The 24,157-nt window shown below is 40.1% G+C and overlaps 1 protein-coding gene across 12 annotated transcripts in view; it reads left to right on the top strand.

Moving 5' to 3' along the window:
* Positions 1-24,157, top strand: part of rims1b (regulating synaptic membrane exocytosis 1b) — an 89,584-nt gene that overhangs the window by 16,318 nt on the left and 49,109 nt on the right. For 11 of the 12 annotated variants that reach the window (XM_063884515.1, XM_063884520.1, XM_063884519.1 and 8 more), the window contains exons 2-3: positions 7,105-7,318; positions 11,682-11,693. In XM_063884515.1, coding sequence (XP_063740585.1) covers positions 7,105-7,318; positions 11,682-11,693 — 226 coding nt within the window. Of the gene's footprint in view, positions 1-7,104; positions 7,319-11,681; positions 11,694-19,602; positions 19,653-24,157 lie in introns of those variants that run through there. The other variant, XM_063884527.1, reaches the window with a different exon arrangement.

The raw sequence follows: 24,157 nt of genomic DNA on the forward strand, positions 1-24,157 counted from the left end.
ATAACTACCACCCTGACTTATTTAATACAACACATAATTGCAGTGATGGCTGAACAAAAGAGGAGCATCGCTTGAAGCTCTTTCATAGCCGTGAAGGCTAACGTTGTGAGCTGCGATGTGTTTAGAGAGGCTGCTCTCTACTGTGGCAAAAATGATTCAGGAAAAACCCAGATCTCACAGGTGGCAGGTAGAAATTGTCTCTGGAATAACCTTTTGGCAGTCAGATTTAGCCGCTGGTGGAAAAAGTATTTAGATTCTTTACTTGAGTTGAAGTAAAAATAAGAAATTTCAAGTAAATGTTCTGGCTCGAAAATAGTACTTAATAAAAGTATTTAACACAATTAGGAAAATGTACCTAAAGTATGAGGAGTAAAAGTACTCAATGCTGAAAAAAACATTTAAAAAATGTTTTAGAGCAAAAGCAGCAAACCGTCACATTTGAAAACACTTCTTAGCAGAATTGCTGCCAATTCTGTTAACCCATGGTTTTAGTTACTTAAATATAATGTTGGATGTTTTGACCTTTGTCAAATCATCATATTTTTAAAGTTTTTCCTAGGTATTGTATGTCAAAATTTGAAATTAGGACGTAACTAGTAAATTAATCTGTAAAATAAATACAGTGTAGTAAAAAGTATAAAATTGGCTTAAAAATTGAGTAGAGTAGAAGTATAATGTAATACAAAATGAAAATACTCGGGTAAAGTACAAGTAACCCAAATGTGTGCAGATCTTGAGTGAATGTACTTAGTTACTTGCCTATTGATGATGCATTCCCCCCATACAGTACATCCTGACACACTGAACTCCCCCATATGAAAATAACAGAACATACTCTACTTTTAATTAAAACACCCATATCTGTATTCGTGATCCTGGTCCAGTACTGCTTTCTATTGGATAGATACAAAATGTTGCGTTATCGCCAACGCTTATTTTTTAACTTCTTGTGTCTCTTCCAACGGAGTCTTCTGCAAGCCGTCGCCAGGAATCAACTGATGAGACAGAAATAGTTCTGCCTCACACACACACACACACACACACACACACACACACACACACACACACACACACACACACACACACACACACACACACACACACACACACACACACACACACACAGCTTTTCCCTCCCCATCCTTGGGCAATGTATTCATAGCGGTGCTAATTAACAACTCCACACCAACGACTGGTGAAGAGAGTGGAGACACAAGAGGGAGAGATAAACAGAACAAGACAGAGAGAGAGAGAGAGGGAGAGAGGGAGAGAGAGAGAGAGAGAGAGAGAGAGAGAGAGAGAGAGAGAGAGAGAGAGAGAGAGAGAGAGAGAGAGAGGGAGGGAGTCCTTGGACATTCTGAGCTGAATATGCAAGGCCCTAGGCGAGGCATACCCATACGTGTGCATATATGTGGGTTTTCTGTCTGTGTCATTGTTTATAGTGAGTGTGTATGTAATGGTGTGTCCTTTTCACACACTTGTTTTGACAAGGCCAAGCAGGGCTAACCCACATCTGGCTGTCCCTGCTGGCCCCTGGTGTTGACCAAGAGAGAGCAGACAGTCACAGTACAGACAGTTCACACCACACTGGTGCCTCTCTGACATGGCCACATGCTAACAGTGTTAGATAGTAAAAGATCGCAGTTGAGCCTATAAATGAGATTTAAAGTAATGAGTAGTGCATTGTAACTAGGATGGCAATCTCTCAGGTTTTAAGTCTGACATTCCAGTCTTTGTACTCCTACTTCAGTACAGTTCAGAGGTAAATGCTGTACTTTTACTCCACTACATTTATTGAATCCCTTCAGTTACTTTACAGATTTGGATTAATGATGGTAAATATAATCAGCCCTTAAATCAGACTTTAGTTCACCTGCAGTAAATTCAGCAGCTACCCTGCAGTATACAAAGCCATTAAAAGTAGCTGCACCTTGAACAACTTTGAGAACACTTTAATGATCAATAATTATAAAACATATCAGAGATATTATTCTGAAATGGACTAATCTGCAGGTTAATTACTTTTACTTTTGGTTCTTTAAGTTTATTTTGATGCTAATACTTTTCTACTTTTACTTGAGAAACATTTGAATGCAGGACTTTCACTTGTATTCATACTCAAGTACAATATCTGAATACCTCTCCCCCCTCTGATAATTGTGAACGGGGTTAAAAGGTTAACTTTAAAACTGTAATCAGTAACAATTGCTGGTTCCCGGTAAAACATACTGGATGAAAAAATATATATTATTATGAAAAATATGAAAAAAAGTAGCCTAAAACGAAACCAAAAAGCAAATCCAGGCAGCACTTCTATTACTTATTCTAATGACGCATGAATTTTACAAATAATCGGCTGAAAGCTGTGTCAAATAAAGAGCTTGTATCTCATTGGTTTATAAACGTAGGCAAATTAGCCATGTGCTGCTTGACGTCAAGACACCGTTGCTCAAAATAGCGTTAGCGGACTAGCTTATCTCTAGTTAGCGGTAGATTAAACGCAGAAATGCCGAAACCAATGACTTCATTTTATCCCAAATGGTCGCGCCAGCATGGATTAAACACAGAAAGCAGAGAGGACGACTTTCAAACATGCTGCAGGTTGTGTCATTGGGATGTAAGGACGTAAGCAGCAAAGGCAAAGGTGCAGTTGACAAACATGCTAGCACAGACAAGCGCAAAATCAACAATGGAAGCGACGGTGCCTCTTTCAAGCCATATCCCTTAACGATAACAGGTTTTAGATTGCAGAGTTGCGTGAAACCAGGATGAATACTGAAATACTGTGGTTGTTAGTAACAAACTACATTAACTCAAGTACTGTACTTAAGTACAATTTTGAGCTACTTGGACTTTACCAGTATTGTCAGTTTATGCTACTTTACTCAAACATCTCGCAGCCACTAATGTACTTTTCACTCCACTACATTTATTTGACAGCTTTTGTTACTAGTTACTTTTTAGGTTTAGATTATTAGCTACTACATAAATCATTTATTAAATACACTTTAAATTCTAATCTAATATCTCCAGTGGCAGTAAAGTTATTCAAATTAGCTTCACCTTGACCAGCTGTTATAAAAACACACCAATAATCATAAAGTAACTAAAGGTATTAAATAAATGTAGTGAAGTGAAAGTACACCATTTAACTCTAAATTGTAGTGGAGTAGAAGTAGCAAACCATTGGAATAATAATAAAACAAGTCAAGTAAAATCCTTCTGCACAATGACCCATTGCAGAATAATATGAAGTACTGAATAATATAAGCTAAATGCACTTCAAGTATCAACATTGAAAGTACTCAAAGTATAGTATTAATTTGGTTATTATTTGATCTGCTTGTAAGAGCATTTTAGTATTGTAGTTGTCAAGGCTGGACAACATTATATACTTAAAATACTATGTTGATTAGTACTGCATTATACCGTATCTTGTGTTTTTATATAGTAACTTGTAACTGTGTGTTAAAATAAATGTAGTTTAGTAAAAGTGCAATATTTGCCTCTGAACTGTAGAAGAGTAGAAGTATAAAGTAGCATTAAATGGAAATACTTACATCAAAAAAGGTACTCGAGTACAATACTTGAGTAAACGTACCTAGTTACTTTCCACCACTGCTTGTAGCTCTGATAAAAATATCTTGCCTTTTAGCCAATAAATGTTCCAATATCACGTTCAGTCCATTTCTAACTTTGCCTCTCTGCTGTGTCGTGCCGGGCGGGGGGCATTCAGAGGGGTTTATCAGATATGTTTCCCTGGACACACCGGCCTGTGAAGTTGAGTTGCCGACTGTGAACTGTATGATGAGCTAACAGGCTATAAACCTGAGGGGATGCAGAGGTTGGTGATTCATGTGGGTTTCTTTGTATAACCCATCCGTATTACTACTAATACTACTACACCCATTGTTAGAAATATTGATTAAGTGTGCTTCAATAACCTAAAACATGTTACTCAATAGCAACTCGCAGATACTAATTTTATATTTGATCTCTTAGGCTTACTTTTGCACATGTTGATGTTCAGGAAAGGTGGCTCAGTATGATTCAGACTTTGAAGAAATGACTCAATTTAGGTAAAAAACAATATGACTTTCGCTAGGCGGGTCTCTAAATATTGTCTGACAGTTTTTGAATGAAATAAACCAAAGAAATAGATAAATAATTTAGTCCTTTACCATCTGTGATACCAGGCCTGGTGGCTGACCCCTGAGGAGGCAGCAGGTTCAGGCCTGCCATCAATGAACACACAGTGGAGTGAACACAGACAGCGTGTCCTTATCTGAGAGGGAGTGTTTCCTCCTGTATTTACACAATGATTATGTTTCCATCCGTGTGGGTCCCTGTTGAGTCATGGTTAAGATTAACATAAAAATAGTTCATGCTACGAATTTAAGTAGAAATTATGACCAATATGGAAAATGTGTGCTAAAGCACATGGGATGAATCTATCTTGTCACATTACCTTTTAATATGTCTTGAATTTTACACTTGGGCTGCTGTCTGTGTTTGGTGAACACTATATTTTGTATTTAGTTATTCATACAGTAAACGCCTGTGTCATTCAAGTGGTGTGTCAGTTTTTGGCTGAACTGTCCCTTTAACAGATACTTTTGTTTTTGACCCAAATGGGCTGGAAAGCTAAAATAAAAATGTCACCAGGCTTTATCTAGAGATTTTCAAGGATAATGAGACCCTCCCTTAAGCCCAGAACACAGACTTATTGTTATATGAAAAAGTCCCCCTCTGCAGCTTTAGCGGTGTTGCTGGATGTGTGGAAAAGGCAGAAATACTGATGAATCCGCGGCTGTAAGAGCAGAAACAGCTGGTGCACTGACACCCGCTGACACCCGGTGCTTGACGCCACCACGTTACCATGACAACCGGCTGTGCACCCTCTGTTTCTGACAGCTGTTCCCATGGCGCCTGGGCTTGGCTCAGCCCCTGGACTACTATTGGCAGGATAGATGGCTCCTGGGGGTCAGAGGTCATGTTTATGACGTTGCCGCCGCGGTGGTCATGTTGTTTTTCCATTTAAATCACGTACAAATCAGTTTAGCTGAGGTTATCCATTTGTGTTTTTTACTATTAGTCAAAAACTTACAGTTTGGAGTGAAAACAAGCCCATTCAATTCCAATTCCCTCAATATGTCTTCATGTACAGTCGATTGAAACCTACAGCTCCGGAAAATTGTAAGAGCCCACTCCAAATTTTCCTTAAATCTTTATCTTTACATGTATGGCAGCCATTCCAGTGTCTGTTGAATTCCACGACCAAGACCAACCTATAAATAAAACAAGAGAAAATAATAATGCTGAAGTGGCCTCTTAATTTTTTCTGTGGCTGTATATCTGGGTGTCTGGAGGAGTTCTCTGTACTCTAGTGGCTGCTTTATAACAGTGTCTATTTATAATTTTAAAACCTTCTTCCCCAGTCCAGCACAGTCTTAATTATTCTATTTTATTGTCCTGGCTCTGCATAAGAGTTGGCACAGAAACTTTGATCCTGATGTGAAGTTGTTAAGTCCCTTTCAGGCAATACATAACTTCAGCATTTGATCATAAACATTACTCACCAAATATTTGCTAAACAAAGGTATGTAAGATGCGACATTGTACAAAATATCCGCCTAAAGCTGATTAAGCTGTGTCTTACAAATCATTTTCTAACCTTGACTTCAATGTGCATTTTTCCATTAATTATTCCTTAAATTTTTTGTTTTTTACATTCTACGTCATAAAATCAACTCTGTCAGCTGATTGGCTGAATGTATCACAGTGCTCTAGTCACCTCCCTGTTCCTCTGTGTCTGTTCCAGCACTGTTAAGACATAGCAAGAAATGCACTGGGAAAAGAGGAATGTAACTGTATGTAATGTTTCTGCCAACTCATGTCCTGGATTTGGAAACGTTCTGTTTGGCATGATTTCTTTCTGATAGAATGAATACTTTTTGGGAATCAGATTACATTTTTTCTTGACTGGAAGACAGTCCTTTATTCATCTGAATAGTATTTTCTAAAGACACAGCATCTCTCCTGGACTTTGGAAAGGTCATGGTGACTGAGGGATTTCTGTTAGAATTCTTCCATCACCAGAATCAGCTGACAACAGATCAGGTGTTATGTTTTCCACCTGTTTTCTACCCAGCAACTAAGGAGGACATGTCTGCTTTCAATAGATCCAGGTGACCTTATCATCAGTCCAATGTTTTTGGAGTCTGGGACAAAAAAAAAGGAATGTTGGTTTGGGATCTTGGAATGTGTGCTTTAAGACTTTTCTGATACTGCTGCACTTTTACAGTCATATTTAAGAAATGGAACAGATTTTTTTCTCACTCTGAATCATTAAATAGTGTGCAGGAGGTGTTCCGTCTATGCTAACCAACCTTCCATTATTTTATTTTTAGCATTCATTTATCATCTCTAACTCCACAAAAGTGCCTGTGAATGCCAATGAATTTTATTATCATGCTGAATACCTATAGCAAACATCTTTCAGAGTGTAAAGCCAGTGTGCTGCTGCCAGAGCCTTCACTAAAGTGTGAGTGCCTCCACAAATAGGCAAATTGGCTGCAAAAAGCTGAGAAAGCAGCTCCATCTCCGTCCTCTCTGTCCCTCTCACTCAGCGAGGTAATTAAAGTGGCTGTCTGGGTCCCCTATATGAGAGCCACGGTATGCTAATGCACTATTCCTTTGACACTTCTGTTGAGACAACATCGAGGGTGTTTTCACATGGCCTGATTTGCAATTCACACACAGGTTATTTCCATCATAGGCATCCCGGGAAGCAGGGAGGGGAAAGGCTGAGAGCAAAGCTGAGCGGAAGTTTTATTTAATTGCTGATTCTTTTTTGAAAGGCACCTTTCAAGTGGTGCACTAATTGCCAGTTATCTCTCTGGAATGTTCTCTGACATGTGTATGCATAACACCACCTTTGTTTTTTATCTGTAAAATGATTCAGTTCACTGGTCCTTTTGTTATTATGAATGTGAGGTATTTAGAGAGGAAGATCTGTCTGAAGAGCGCTGGAGGTTAACGTTTCTGAAATATAAAAAGTTGATGATGTTCTACTAATGGGCATCTCTTTCTGATTCCTCTAAGAACACTGCACCAGCAGTTTGAGAGCTACAAACAGGAGGTGCGTCGCATCGGGGCGGACACGCGGCGCCAGCAGACGCAGCTGAAGGACGACGCGCCCACCTGCGGTATCTGCCGCAAGACCAAGTTTGCCGACGGCTGCGGCCACCTCTGCTCCTACTGCCAGACCAAGTTCTGCGCTCGGTGTGGAGGGCGGGTCTCTCTGCGCTCCAACAATGTGAGAAACCTTACCCAAACCCTCCCTCCCCTTCACACTCACCTCATCCCCATTGTAACTGATTCTGCTTCTGTGTTTGTTGCCGTCTGCTTTGTTGCTTCCTGGTCACACTTTGTTGAGACCAAAGTGTATTGGAAGAATGGCTTGGCCCTCAAAGCTCATTTCAAACTCTCAGGCTGTCTTGTTGCTGAATGGTTACAAATCGAAGCATTTACCTCACCTGAACATGAGAGCACAGCAGTAAGAGCCCCTGTGTCTCTGTGAAGGTACCACTGCCATCACGCTAGCATGTTGGACGGTGATAGTGCTGTGTTTTAGGAAGATAAGTGTCATCATACATGGGTTAGGATTCAAAATATTGCAATCTTATTACATTACTGACTATTATCCAAAGCTATGCACACTTTATTACCGTAGAAGAAGTCTAATTTAAGCTAAACTTCATAGAAAACAACACTAAATGCATAACACTTCTGTCTGCACATTCACATGATACGCAATTTTCCGTTTGTTACGTTTTGTATCTATGGTTACCTCCACTGCTAGCTTGCGCTGCTACATACAGCTGTTATCTAATTGGTTGTGGAAAGCGGTAAACAAGGTCAAAGTTTCAATATATAATTTCAACTTCGAGTACAGTGCTTGGCGACAATTTGGAGAGGTTTGCGACGCTAGGTGTAGCGATTTCGCCTAGCCGGACTGCACCGCTTTCTCCATAGCAACACAACAGCAGTTTCAGTGCAGTGCCATTTAACTGCCTATTATCTTAACCAGCTTCAGAAAAGGCTAACGATAGATTATAACAGAGGTCAAGGGTATATTAACATAACAAAATAAACCACTTTCCACAACAAATCATTCTCATGTAAACTTATTATTGAAAATCTATAATGGTGAGATGATTTCACTAAAGATGATATAGCAATTTAATGAAACAAACACACACCAATAGGGTTAGAAGGCTTGTAGTAAAATGATGGCAGCTGTAGTTAATGTTTACAGTGTTATACATCTCAGTTCAGCACAAAACTATGGCTGACAATAATGTTATAAGTTTTGAAATGTTTTTTTCATCAACTAAAGTCTAAAAACCTGATGATGCTAGAAGAAACTTCAAGAAAACCCACCTAAGACACATGTGGTAATATGGATGAATTTGTAGATTTTTGAGCTGATAAGAAAAAGAGATAACCAAAGTCAGTGGCTGCGTCCGAAAATAGTCAACAAAATCCCCTCCAATGTGTTTTACAATTTTGAAATTCACTTTCCGTTGATTTAATGGTGTTAAGGAACGATGTGAAGGAGAAAACATCAGGACTCAGGACAAGAGACTTTTAAAAGTGAGACAATAATACATCCATGACTTCTTAGGCCTCTCCATGGTCTATTCTACTGTGCATATCACCTTTCAAACATGTAGAAGTAAAACAAAATAGCAAGATGGAAAATGCTCAATAAGCTTTACATGATCTGTGTTCTGTCAGTCATGATCAGTTGATTCCGTGAACAGCCGAATGGTGCATCATTTTAGGTATTGCGGCTAAATGAATTGTGGGACTGAATTGTTTCCTTTTCTTTTGTAAAGGAAGTCGTATCCTATCCTGAAGGAGATAACAAGGGGATCATTCAAGCTCCTTTCCCATCATCTAGAAAATGTACACATCTCTTATCGTGCTAACTAGGAACCTTCCTACACAAAAAAGACTATTGGTCTAGACTGGGTCACAGCATAGCCAAAAACAAACTAGCAAGACAGTTAACTCAAACCCACATTGCACTGACTGTTCTATAAGACACAAACAGTGCTACAAAAAATAACACCAATAGAACCAATAAAAACTATTCATTTGATCCAGGTTGGATATATCCTTAAAGCAAATTCAATTTGAAACCTCGACCCTCCATTAAAGCATTCTATGGGCTCCAACCCAAAAAAAGAGGACCTCCCACTGGGTACCTTCCCTGACTATGGCCCCTTCATCCTTTGGCCTGCTGGTCCCCAATCTGCTCAGGATCCGTCGGGCCCAGCTGGGCCTGAGCTCACACTGGCACCCCACGTACTGAAGAACAGGGGATAAAGATAGTATCCCTGTGTTATATCACTTTCACAACAGACAGGCTGTTACATGAAAACACAGAGGGGAGAGTAGCTGGGTGCAATGCAATCTGCAAATGAAACACACACAGGAAAGGGATTGTTTTGCTCAAAAAACATCAATCAATGTGGCCCTTTTAAATATAATAAATAAGTGTTTAAATATAGAATTGAATTCCTTTTTGATGTTACTTAACATCACATAAATGTGCAATTAATTTCAGTGAGCCATAATTATTTAAGACAGGCAAAAACTAAGGTGGAATTCATCGTATCATCTGTAACAATTATATATATCCTCTTATTAGATATAAAAAATAAGTCAATGAACATGTTTGTTGTCAGTCAAAATAAACTGGTTTTACAGAAGACACTAAAAATATTCTACAACTGGTCCCTTTCTTTATCACATAATCCTATCATCCACTTACAGTATGGGCATTGGATCAAAAAGTGGAAATAAAGTCTTACATTAATATACGAAATAAGATAAAGAACAATACAAACTATAAGTTTACTTTTGGCTCTTGATCAAACACGATTTTTCCTCTCTTCACCCAAACACATCTGATTGTCTGCACCAGCTGAGCTATTTAATTCATTAATCCTTCCAAGGGAGGAAAGAACACAACATTGTCTTCCATTCCTTTTTTTGTGTGTACGTCTGTGGAAGGTTGTGTGTGTGGGAGGGGAAGCATCGGCAGCGCTTGTGATCTCGGCGGCGCTTGCCTCTGTCCCGGGTCGTCCGGGCCAGCCGAGCAGAATAACACGGTTAGGAAAGTGTGAGCTTTGTTTCATTACATAAAAACCTTCTCCTGCCTGTAGTGGGCTTATTTATCCAGCAGCACAATGATTCACTGCAGTTTGCGGTTAAAAAGAACAGAACCGTATTCACATAAACTGAGCTTGAGCCCATAAATCTACACATTCTTATTTAGTGGCATTAAAGAGGCTTTATTTAGCTACTTTTCCTGTAGTGTGTTATAGGTTCTTTGCATGCAAAGGATAACATCCCAAAGTTCCATCCAGAGTTCTTCTTCTTTCCTCTTGAACATTAAAGCATGTAAACATGTCACAGTGGAAGCACAACATAAACAATATGAAGCTAAACATGAGCAGATTATGTCCTTTTTAAATAGACAGTACACACTTTAATATTAACTCTCAGAGGATGTATTATAAATCAGCAGGGTTTTGTCTAAAACAGGAAACGGGTGCTGCTCCCTCATAGCAAAATGCAGATTTTCCCCGTAAAATGTAAAAGTGATGCCACAAAACAGTATTTCTGTTCGTCAAAAACTAATATGAAGTATACAAAAATATGAAGATGTTGTTAAATGTCTGGTCAGACGTCAGAGACAGCTTTGATGTTACGGAGAATAAATAGGGGATGGATGTCCGGGGGGTCTGCCTGTGGACGAGTGGCAGGCAGCAGGCTTACACTGAAACGGAGATTTCTGAATTACATCCTTTCTTCTACTCTCCTTTTTCCTGGAGAGGAAATAAAGAAACCGGAACTCTGGATTTATTTGTTGTTTGAGGTGCAACATATGACTCAGCAGCTTAAAGACATGAAGACACTATTATTTTCCGCTTCGCTCTGATGCAGGATTTATTTACTATAAGTGGGTGGCGCCGTACTTTTGACCGGATGTGAGAGCCCTCATAATATATTTTTCTAGAAAAAACCCTGATCACTATATATTTAGCACTTTAGGGGCTCTACATAATTGCTAAATTATTATTATTATATAAATACTGGTCTGTCTAAGGCCATATTCTTTCTATAATAAATAACCAATTCCTAATGAGAGCTGTGTAGTGCTACGAGCCATGTGAATATTAGATGTACATTTTTGGGTTCTTGTGGAAGGATGCTCTTCATGTTGTTTTGGTGTCCCAGTTTCCTCTTGGTGTTGAGGAGCCGTGACACATCCTTGATGTAATCACATGTCATGAGTCATGCCAAGGTCATGCCAAGCTGAGTCATGCATGTCGCCACAGCCTAACATTTCAGTAGTCACATACATCCACATGCTGTCGTCTCCCCTCGCCTCACTGAGTATGAAGTATGTGTATCAAATCATGCAGAATGTAAATAACAAATGATTGCACTACACCTTTTTTCTCTTTGTTCTTTTCCCTCTTTCCCCCCACAATTCACCATCTCTTCATTTCTTATATCTTTCATTTATTTCTCTCCTTTCCTTTCCTGCTTTACTTCCACCATCACTTCTCTCACTGCTACCTGGACTGCATGCCACAAAGGAGGACAAAGTGGTTAGCATCTTTTTTTTTTTGTATGTTTGCTCTGTGCTGTGAATGTGATGTTTACCCCCCCCCTGAAAAAAGCTGGCTTTGTTCAAATCTGGAACTGAGATCTCTCATGATGACCCCCTTTGAAAGGTAGCTTAGTGTCTTCCATATTGGCCGGACCTTTCCCAGCTGGAAAAAAAGCAACAACATTAAATGCAAGAGAGCAAGCTATCCGATTGGAACGGAGCCAGAGTATGTACAATTCCACTTATGGATTACTGACTGAGCAGAGGGAATCCTTAAGGTCTTGGTTTTTGTTAACTTTGATTCTCAGAGCATTTACAGTACTGTGTGGGGAGGAGCTGCACTGTGTCCTCCGAGGATTTCCCCCTCCGTGTAAACCCTGACTAACTCTGTGTCCGTTGTCTGTCTCCTCCCCTTGCAAAGTGTCTCATAGTGAAGGACAGGGTAAGGCTTACTGGGTGATGGATTTTGCTGCATGGGTCACTACTTTTTGTCTCCCCTTCACACTTGGGTCTGTGCTCATTCACAGTGTCAAACAGTAAAACAGACCCACTATCTGCCTCATAGATCATTGTAGTAAAGCGGTCCCAGGGCAGCTGGCTGCTGATCCTGCATCAGTACTCTGAGTAATCCTGAGAATGAATGCAGACCCCTGAAAATCGACTGGCGGGCAACACGAGCATGAGGCATAAAGCGGGGACCCTTCCGACCCATCCTGACCCCTCTTCCTGTGGCTGTAGGCATGTCTGTGCTGAAAGGGATCCAGTGGAACCTGGTCTAAAATCCTTGATAAATTGGGATGGGAGATTGGCATGCATATGAGAAAGCACTCTACCTACAGACCATTTCTCTGAATGCATTATGAATGCACACTCATGCCTGTGCATGCTTTCCCCTGCCTGTGTGTTTGAGAGCAGACCTGCCTTGCCACGGGGAGACGGGAGGGGCCCAGTCATATGTGTCACTTTGTCCACTTACTGTCCCTTTAATGCTTGGACCCCGCAAAATGTCACCAGTGTTGTTACTGCTGAGCCCTGTCAAAGTCAGGAAGTGAACTTTAGATTGGTATGTCGCTGAGTCCTTGCAATTGTCAGAAATAAGATTCATTGTTTGACTGCGCTTATGCATCCACATAACACTTCGGAAATATTTGGTGACTCAGTCCTTTAAACAGGCTTTTGATAATGGTATACACCTCTTTAAATACAGCATCTCAGTCAGTAGCCACATGTCAAACACATAAACGCTTCTAGCATGAGCTTTGGACGAACATAGCCGCCTCTAGGGGCTGGAGTTCATCATAACTAAGCAAAAGAAGAAGACAGTGAATTAGTATAAAGAGTGATCACATAGAGAGGAGGTTTGGGTGGATGGATAGGGCAAACAAATACAAGAATACAGCCAAGGACCCAGCTAATTGGGTCCGGTGTGAAACTGAAAGTCAATATACTAACTGCATCACGAAAGATACGCACTTGACTTACTTGTGCAACTTATATAATGCATAAATATTTATTTTAACCTAGGTCAAATCTCTTCTTTAACCTAACCTATTATTTAACAATAAGCAAGTGGTAGCATAACATACTGATACACTATGTAATGCAAGGCTATAGAGTGTGGCAGGAACGAGTCCTAAACCCGGAAGTAAGTTAGCATTTTACAACTTCCGGTTCCCCCGTCTCAGAGTCAATGCGATTTCTCCGTAGGATTTTGGAAAATAGCTTGATTTAAGGTTGACCCCCCCACTGGTGATTTTTGAAGAGTTTACCTGTCTGAAAAACGATGGTTGTTAACAAGTGGCTGAATAGGACTACAGAAGTTGTCGAGGACGTTGTATGTCATTACGCCGAACACGCAAACACTCCTGCTAAATTTGTTAGCTCCTTTTCTGCTTGAAGTACTTCTTGTTAAATTCAGTGTGGCTAAAAGGAAAAGCTTTGTTAAAATATGCAAGCGCACTAAAGTCAGTTGAAACGGTCTTAAGTTGGTGGGACGTTGAAGTCGTGCAACCCTGCTGTACTCCTCTTTAGCTCGTTTATAGCATAATGATAGCATTTTGCTAAAGCCGATTCAGATTTGTGTTTCGAAAAATGATAAAAGTAGCGTAGACGTGGAGATTATCCGGCTGAACAAAACGTGCATTTATCAAACAGGTTCCGTTTTCCACAGATCTTATTTTTTACAACATTCCAAAAGCCTATGGAGAAATTGCATTGCTTTTTAGTCAAAGGAACCCTTGCGCAGCTTACTTCCGGGTCTGCCTACAAAAATACGTCATCCCTGTGGCACTGTGTTGAAGTCACGTGTTCCGGTGGTTGATTAATGCATATGTTAGTGGGGTGGTAGGGCGGGTGGGCAGCTATGTTAACATAGCGATGTATATTTCAGTCAGATATCTTAAGGTCAGAGGTCATGGGACCCCTTTTAACATTTCCGTGCCAGTTTTTCCCATAGCCGATTTTGACGAGCTAGCATCACATGTTTGGTACCAGTATATGGATCTTTGCTGGATTGCCAGAGAAAAAAAAAGGGGAAATATGTTATTTTTAGCCTTAATATTAACATTTTATTATTCTCTGAAACCATGACAAACATAACTTAATGTGATTGCAATTACTCAGTGTTGGAACTGACTGTGAATTTAGAGCATAGATACAGTAGGTAAGGGAATATATGCAGCGAAAGAAACCCCGATAAGGTCATCAGGACCCCAACGCTAAAGTTTTTAATAAATCAGTCATGTGAGAAAACAGATTGATTTAATCCTGATTGTTTTGCTTCTGCTATCTGCTCATTTAAACGTGTTGTTCTGTGAGGAAACTGGGAACAGAAACTGAAAATGACAGCTTCTATATGACTTCTGTGGTAATCCAATCCGCATCTCAAAACTGTTGCCACTGTCCCGTTAAAATGTTTTGTTTGGATCAGAGCAGTTTGCTTCAATATTTACCATTTTTATCAGATTTTTTTTTTGACCTATATATGATGCGCCAGTGGACGTTATAAAGGTGCATCTGCTGAGGGGAACTACAGTTTTCTCTATAGTGTACTACTGTAAGTGCATCTAGATAATTTGCACTGTGCTCTCTGATGCTGTTGTTTTATACTTTATGAACGAGGACAACAGAGAGACATATTCTTCATTGGGTCTGAATTGTAATAAAAAAGTAAAGTGAAACTTATTGTTGCTCACCCTCTGGTCCACACGTATTCTGAGGAATCCCAATACGTTTGATTATATGAGAATATTTGGAAATAAATACAAATGTACTTATTATAACCTTGTTAGGCCTTAACCTATCACTGTGTATATCACAATTAAAAAGTTTCAGAAACCCCACACAGCTCAGTAAACACTGTGAAATGTTGATTTTATTTGATCACTTCATTAAAAAGGTAACGTTCATATTTCGTCTCTTGATTAATATAGAACTGAACGTTCAAGACAAAGCACTTCCTACGGTAAAGGAGGTTATAAAGGAAGTTTCAAAGCTCCTTTCCTATCATCTAGAGAAGTCGAACAACTCTTGTCATGGCTGCCTCTGAGGTACTTCCGGGTCATTACGCTCCGTTACGAACCTTCCTAAGATATACTGACAATTTGAACGCAACCCAAGTCTGTTCACATTTTCTTTGCCATAAACCAGTCTTTAAACGCAAGGACCATACCGTGTTCTCTTTAGTGTCTACTTCCTGTCTGTCTTTTTCTGTTGTTCCATGTTCTTACTACTCACTTGGGACAGTTAAGCCATCATGATCCAAAGTTTCCTGCTCTCCACAAATATACAAATGAATATTTAAAAAAGATTTCATGGTGTGGTTCTGATTTGATGTTAAATTTACTGGACTTCTTTCTGCTGATCGATATGACTGCACACAGTCCCTTGATCAGAGCGTCCTTAGAAGCAGTCTGCTATTGTCTACATTAAACATATAATCAGTGTTGGGAACTTAAAGTCACTGATTGGGCTGCTTTGTAACAGAACAGAACTTAAAATCCGTTTGAGTGTGTGACAGAAACGCTAACATGCAGTAGCTTTGAAGTGTGTGAAAACGTTGATTCGAGTATCATTATCCTCTGTCAAGCTGCCCTGCTACTGCTGGTGCTATAGCTTGTTAATGGTTAGTGTTTGTTTATGTTTAACGTCAGCTCCAGATGGCTTCCAGAACACACCACTGACAATCTGTCCCCCTCATAGAGGAGCACTGCCTCCCAGTGGAGAGCAGGCAGGCACACACACACACACACACACACACACACACACACACACACACACACACACACACACACACACACACACACACACACACACACACACACACACACACACACACACAGTTTTAGGCCATAGATTTTATAATCCACATATCATAGTGCTCAGATGCAGCTATTTTTTGGAAGTATTTGCCATACTGTATTATGTACATTTCATTGATGTACACTCAAGTACTGTACTGCTACTTTATGCTAATTTACTGTGACTTCAATTCAATTAATAAGCCAATATTGTACGGTTTACTCCATTACATTTAGTTGACAACTTTAGTTACACGTTACTTTACGGATTCTCATTATCTGCCAATAAAAAATATAAATCCACTCATAAATAAACATTTTGACAAAATCTTATATTATTATATATCCAGCAGCAGTTGTTAAAAGAATTACCACAAACTGTGATTAATGCAATGTCATATTACCATAGTCCAATCATTTAATATATATTCTGAAATGGGCCATAACACACAATAAGTACTGTTACTTTGGTTACATTAAGTTTATGTTAATGCAAACTGTTTTGTACTTTACTTAAGTATCACAACCCTCAAGTAAAGATCTGAGTACTTAATGTAGAGTTTTCCAGTAATCTGGTTGTAGCCATTTCCTATAATCATACCTTCACACACTCGGCTTCACACACTCCTGCTTACTTACTGCATCAAGCTGACACTGCACTTATTACCGGACGGAGGATGCTCTGCATAATCTCAATCATGTTTTTCAGTACACGGCTAACACACTGCCGATTTTAGCGCTGACAGTATCCCTTGACAGCCACAGCCTGCATGTCTAATAATAGGACCTTCGTGAACTGGATCTGGCTAAAAGTCAATAGTAAGATGCTCAAGACAGGTATTTAGTGCTTTGGAATACTGTTATGGCTGCTGCCATTATTATTAACCGCACTGAAATGTCAAACGTAAAAATTGATAGCCTGCATATTGATAGAAATGTTGGCCATGATTCCTGTCAGTTAAAAATAACTTTGATTTTACTGAGTGGCTGAGATCTGGGAAAAAACAGGAAATCACTAACAGTCTGATCAGACAAGGTTCAGGTAGTTGAAAAATACAAGTTGTAAAACCATAGTTAAGCTTACTTTATCGAAGTCTTGACGTCACGATTATGGAAGCTTCTGGAACTCAACAAAGTAACTTATACATGGTGGTCTACGGACAGCTCTGTGCGTTGTAGCTAACATTTTGCAACGATAGGGAAGTGATACACGCCCAAAAGAAAAGTCCACTTTCTTACTCAAAGACACACACACATCCAGTTTGAAACATCATGAAAGACTTGGGTATCAGTAGATTTTAAGACAAGTCCAAATATCTTCTGAATCACAATGTCCAAGGAAGGTAAAATGGAGGCTTTGTTTGCACATTTCAAACAAGTGAAATGAAATGTGTTGTGTGGCTTTGGTAATCAAAATTCAATGATTAACTATCTTAGTGCTGTCCATTCGAGATTTAAGTTTGTTTTGTTTAAGTGAAATGCTATTAGCAAGCATTAAAAAATGTGGTTCTAATTATTTACGAGTGTACCAGTTTTACCTTTAGTCTTTGCATTCTACAATGACTGCCCACTTGGTAGTCACCTTCCAAGGGAATAGACAGCATCAACACATAACCTGAAGGTGCATTTGTAAATAAAAACCCCCATGCAAAGAGGGTACTCTGGCCCAGCGGGAGCATTCGTAAACTCAGAGCGCTGTTGAAATATAGCGTTCACGTATCCACAGCAGTGCAGTGAACATGTGTAAGTTACTGTTTTGTTAATAAAAGGTTTCTTTTTAGCTAACTAGCTTACATTTTCTCCATATCCTAACGTAAGCTAGCCCATTTCAACCATGGATGTATAATATGAACTGGAAACAGCATCGGAGGCAGGACCTCCATCATAAAAAAAAATGATCCACCGATTTACAGTTGTCTCTTACCCAATGTAAGTCAATGGGAAAGAGTCTTTCTGGGCCGGGTGACGTCACGGACTGATACAGAAGTTGCAGTACCCAGGGTTTGGCCACTGAGAATATTTTCTCAATGTCCCGAGCACTTCCTGGGGGCTTGATTTCAACTGACAAAATCACTAACAGTAGCTACAAGGTTCCCTCCACCAAATTTCTGCATAGGATACACAATACACAATTAACACATCGTAACGTAATATGGAACTCTCTTGTAATAACTAATGGTGAGTTTTGATGATTTATTACTTCAGATTGTATGGGCCCAGTAGTGAGGTGAAATGCTCCACTCACATTGGACATTTGACACTCGTTTTTGTGCTGACTTTCAGGTCATAAAATTAAGTGTAACAGTTTTGAAAGGCACATACACACCATCTCATCTTGTTGCTAGGTGTATATTTGTGAGCGGAAGTTATCAATCCCCCTGTAAGTGAGCCGGGCATTGAAGCTAATTTTCGTAGGGGCCAAACGGAGGTACGACAGTCATGTGACATCATTCAGCCCAGAAAAACTTTTTCCTAATCAGAAAGAGACGTCTGTCAGTCAGTGTATCATTTTGTTGCAGCATAATCAACTGCCCAGTACAAATATGAAATTTGTAATTGGAACTAAACATTTCTAAAATGCGTAAAATGCTGAAACCTCTCATTTTCTTTCAACCTAGCTAAAACCAGTCGGGAATAAAAATGCAATTACACATGCTTTATGGGTCCAAGTCCAGGGATTTATTTTGATTTGTATTTAACCTTTTATTTAACTAGGATAGGATCTCGTTGTGATTAAAAATCTCTTTTTCAAGAGAGTCCTGAACAGAACCGTTACAGACCAGTTTAAAACACAGTCATACCAAAATTTTAGCCAAAGCATTTTCAGACAGAGCGGCCTGCTTCAAAGTCATTTAGAGTCTCTTTGAGTCCGTTTAGAGAAAGCAGCTCTCTGAGTTTCAGCTCATTTTGCAGCTGGTTCTAAGCCACAAGAGCAGCATAACTAAACGCCCTCTTCCCCAGTTCAGTACGGACTTTTGGTACAGTTAAAATAAATAAATCCCCGGAGCGTAGCTGATAAGATCCTGTGAGTTTTAGGATCAAAGTATTTTTGTATTCTAGAGTCAGGCCATTTTAGAGGCATAAACGTGGCCACGTCTCTAATGCTGTATCCGTTTTTTTATTGATCAATGGCAGTTACATGCACCGTACAGTATTTGTGTTTCAGTTTTAGGACTTGTTGTGAACGTGTAGCACTGACAGCAGCGGGAGTCCTCTTCAGCCCTCCCCACCTCTGAATGCATTGGTCCTGCTTGCAGAGTTGATCTACCACCTTATTAGAGGAAATGGAGCATTATGTCTTTTGTGGTCGTCTTTCTTCCTACCATTCAGGCTTTACCACTCCCTGAACGAAGGCAGTTTGCACCCAGTGCTGCCTCATATGTCATTCTGACGCGATGTGTGTGAGTGTGTGTTAAGGGCAGGGTCACTGCACACGCTCACTTAAAGCCAGCCACACCTTCTCCGCTGTGTCCACGCCCAGAGGCTCCCATTTGTTCTGCCCATTTAAAGAAAAAGCTGATGTTCACACAATCCGGACCTAAATGAATGCTGTGTGCAGACGCATGCCTTCACCATTTTGTCAGCAGATGGATGGAGCAGCTCTGGGGGGCGGGAGATGATGGGAGAGGGAGCTCGGGATACAGGAGTATGAGTGACAGGTGTGTGGTGTCTTCATTTGTCAAGTCAGCCAGGTGTGGCAAGCTGAGCTAGAGGGCAAAGAGGGATGAAAGGGATTAAGGAAGGATATAAAAGGTCAAAGAAAATGAAAAGAAATAAGTAAGGAAGGGGGATGGGGGGGGGGGGGGCACTGTGCTCCTTTGATGTATGTTTAATTGATGGTTTGTTGTTTTTTACAATGAAGTGGAGATTCTAACAAAGGAATATGGAGATAAGAGGAATGGCAGGGAGAGTAGATGAATGAAATGAGACAAGCCGAGGACGAAGGACAAGACAGGAAATAAAAAAGAATGGAAGAAAAGAGAAATATAGAGCTCACCTAAAAAAATTAAGTCATTCTGTGATGTATGGTTGCAGTCAAATGGTCAATTTTGCTTGGGGAAGGTTCCTAACGGAGTAAAATGACCCAGAAATATCTATTTGGCAGTTATGATAGGAGCATTTTGGATTCTATGATAGGAAACGCTCTTATCATGGCTACTAATAAATACTTCCTTTATTATCTCCTTTAGTTTAGGAAACCCTGGACCATCCTTTACAGATGGAAAGGAGAAAATGCGACCGTTACATTTTCTGTGAAACAACATTCGGCCACTCACGGAAACAGCCTATCGTGACCAGTGTTGGGTGTAAGGCGTTACAAAAGTAACAGAGTTACAGTAATGTATTACTTTTTGCTGTATCGCAGTAATATAACGCATTACTTCTGAAATTTGGGTAATACAATACCCGTTACAATTCTCAGTAACGCACTTACAACACATTTTAACCCGAAATGATGTGGTGTTTTGTTTCTAAGAAATCACAAACATCGCGAGACATTCCGACACCAGAGAAATAATAGTGCAGGTAGAATAGTAACTCAGTAAGCCTGTTTACTATTGGTTAACAGGGCTAAACAGTTTCACAATGCAGAGCTGCAGGCTCACAATGCAGAGCTGCAGGCTCACAATGCAGAGCTGCAGGCTCGGAGAAAAGAACAGAAGAAGACAGGAGAGCTGGCAGGCCGAAGCAACACAAGGTAACTTTCTCTGGTCTGCTGCTTGAACCCCGAGAAGTTCAGAGACTCGTGGCAGAGTGTTGAAGATCTGCAGCCTCTGTCCTCTGTGGAATCACCGGCTTTTAGAAAGCTTGTCAGCCAAATCCCCGTTAACACACCAATGACAAGGTGAGCTAATGTTGCCATAGAGAATCGTTGATATACAGCAGGTCACAGGGCCGTGCAGAGGCTCCACTAACATGTTATTAATAACACACAGAGACGTGTATCACATATTATTCAGCCCACTTAAACGGAGCATACGTTTATTTTTCTAGCTCTTTCCCTAATGTTCAGCATGTACTGCCAGATAGATAGATAGCTTTAATTAATGAGCTGCAATAAACTACATGTTAGCATTTAAAGCCATACTTTAGCTGTTATTTTGGTGAAAGTAACTCAAAGTAACACAAACGTAGTGTAACGCATTACAGTTCAGAGACAGGAATTTTCATTCATTTTGGAAGTAACTTGCCCAACACAGATCATGACTCAGAAATGTGGATCATGTAAATGACGGCGTTTTACAACTTATACCGCAACCTGTCAAAGTGCTTATATAATTAGAATTTCGAAATATGAACATCACATTATTACTGAAAATTATCAAATAAAGATGGGGTGTCTTAAACTTTTCAGTGGTGATATACACAGGGATATATGTGAATGCCTAATACGTTATGCATACTGTATGTTGCATAAAATATCATTTATTTAAAATATTTTCAGGCAATCATAGCCTACTCTTTGGGATTTTCTTTGTAATGATGAAGAATATATGTTTTACTGCTGTCCCTTAACCCCATGACGTTTCTCACAGAGGTTAAGGAAAAGATGTTGGGAGCAGATTTTTCGAAAATGTCATGAGGTCAAGGAAAGAATTCCAAAAGAGAATTTGTACAGATTTAGATAAAAACACCACCAGATAATCTGACTGAACACATTTCAATCCTGTTTCAAAGGATGGTCCAGTGTACCCTATGCTAAAGAAGCTAAGAATCTAAGCATTGCAGCTCCTTTCCCAGGAATTTGACCAGCTCTTATAATGGCTATAGCTTAAATACTTCAGGGAGACAGTCAGGGATCATCAAAAAATCAAAAAGACTATACAGCCCTGGGGAGGGAAGCAGAAAGAAGGAATTCCTGCTCAGGCAAATGCAATTGGTAACTTGAGGCATTCCATTGGCATTTGTGCAGATTTATTTTCTGCTGCTTTTACACGAACACACGCACGCACACACACACAATCCCCCTTTCTCTCTCACATGCTATCTATGTTTTGGTTACCATGGAGAAGCAAATTTTTAGGCAAAAGGAGGTTGACATTATTACATGAGCGAGATTGCACTGCTTACCCCCCCCCCCCCCACACACACACACACACAGACACACACACATCTTGCCTACAGGCAGTCGCCCACGCCACACTCTTCTAGACAAGAAGGTTCCAGAGCTGTCCTACATATACGTACTGTAAGCATATCTCTACACACACATTTGGTGAAGAGATGAACTCGAGGTGACACTGTATTAGGTTGTCTCTGGATGGAGTGAGCTGATTGGTCGGTTTAACTGACGTCTCTTTCTGGCAGGTCTGGCAGCAAACACTGCTGAAAATTCATGTGTCACACACACTAAAGGTTGGGGCTTTTGTGACTTACAGACACAAGACACACACATACACACCCACCCACACACACACACACACACACACACACACACACACACACACACTTAATTCCCCGTACAATTTCTTTCAGGCTATCCAGGAACACAGAGCACAATCACTTCAGTGAAGGATTATATGTATTATATCCTGTGTGTGTGTGTGTGTGTGTGTGTGTGTGTGTGTGTGTGTGTGTGTGTGTGTGTGTGTGGGGGTGGGTGGGTGGGTGGGTGGGTGGGTGATTGTGTGTGTGTGTGGGCCCAGGCATTCTATAACTTCCTCATTGTTTACTCCCCTCCCCCATCTGGAGTGTAGGCTTTAGAGCACATAACAAACACATGGATGCGTGCCATTAGAAAATGAGATCTGCTTTTAAGGTCTCTTCTTGGTTTGAGAAAACACACTGGGCCATGAACAGTTGTCCCATGATGTGCGTTTTTTTTCTCCATATGATGCTCTCATTCAAGGATTACGCTTGTGAATAAGAGCATTTACTCCTCCTTGGCAGCGTTTAGCAGTCCAGCCTATGGATTCTCACAGGACTTTGATTAGACATCAATACAAAAGATGGGCCTGAAGAGCTTCTACAGTACCGCCGCTTAATGCTCCATTCCAATACCACATTTTCTACAAAGCACCTTTTCTTATTTCAAAATTGAAGGAAAGTTTCATTATTTTCCACTCAACATGAACAAAATAATGTAAATATGCAAAATGTTAAAATCAGGAACTACTGTATCTAATTATAAATCGGTCCATACAATCAACTTACATACTTGCCACATTTTAATACACATTTCTCTATAAATCGATATCTACTAATCAATAATGAATATGTAGGCAACGTGGTTTTTTATATCGGTTTTTTCCCTTAATGATCCTTCTTGTTTGAGGAGGCTTTAGTTGAATGCAGGTAAACATTCCACTGGAAGAGCAAAGGATGCAAAGAATTTTGCCAAAATATAATCTCGAGATCCAGATTCGACTAAAATATGCTTGTTAAATGGCTTCCTTTGTCTCTCAACTCCAACCCCTTTCTTGTGTTTCCAACCAAACTTAATCATTGATTTATGCACGGAAAGGGAAGCCTGGATATCTACTAGCAACGCCAGAACCCCGTAAATATGTTTAAATCGTTATGAGACCAATAACTGATGGGTTCTCAGATTGATGCTCAATGATCTTTGAGTGCCCTCATCAGTAAAACATGTCAAAATGCTTAAAAACAAAGCCTTACATTTGCAGTAGTACCCGAATTGTAGTTCTAAACAATAAATACTTGATAACTACTTCAGCCTGTTAAACATTAACAGTTGTGAAGACACATTTGACTGTTTTATTTGGAAGAAATTTGAGGGGTGTAATTGACGCATTTGTTTTATTATACATAAAGTTACCTGTATCCGTTCATGCACTGGGGGAAAAGGGGGAGGAGGGCTGGGGCATCTGTCCTAATCTCTAACCTGTGTAGTTGCCTGTATGGGGTGGATGAGGCAGGAGCGGTATACTGTAGATCAAAAGTTTTGAATTGTGAGCTGTGGTCATTTGATGATGAGTTGAATAATGGTGAGAGGCTGAAAGGATTGCTGGCCACTGCTAATCTGTCTCCCCCAGCTGAGGTAAAGATGTGGAGAAAGTGCGAGAGAGAAAGAGAGTGTAATGTGTGGCTGGTCTGCTGCCCGACAGCTGTGGGCCGTGTGGACAGCTGATTTATTTGAGATTAGTCTGGACATGCGCCAACTGGGATTCAATCAGGCCATGATGAATGTGCTTTGGCGTGC

The sequence above is a fragment of the Eleginops maclovinus genome, chromosome 5 (assembly GCF_036324505.1).
Source record: "Eleginops maclovinus isolate JMC-PN-2008 ecotype Puerto Natales chromosome 5, JC_Emac_rtc_rv5, whole genome shotgun sequence".
Taxonomy (NCBI): Eukaryota; Metazoa; Chordata; class Actinopteri; order Perciformes; family Eleginopidae; genus Eleginops; species Eleginops maclovinus.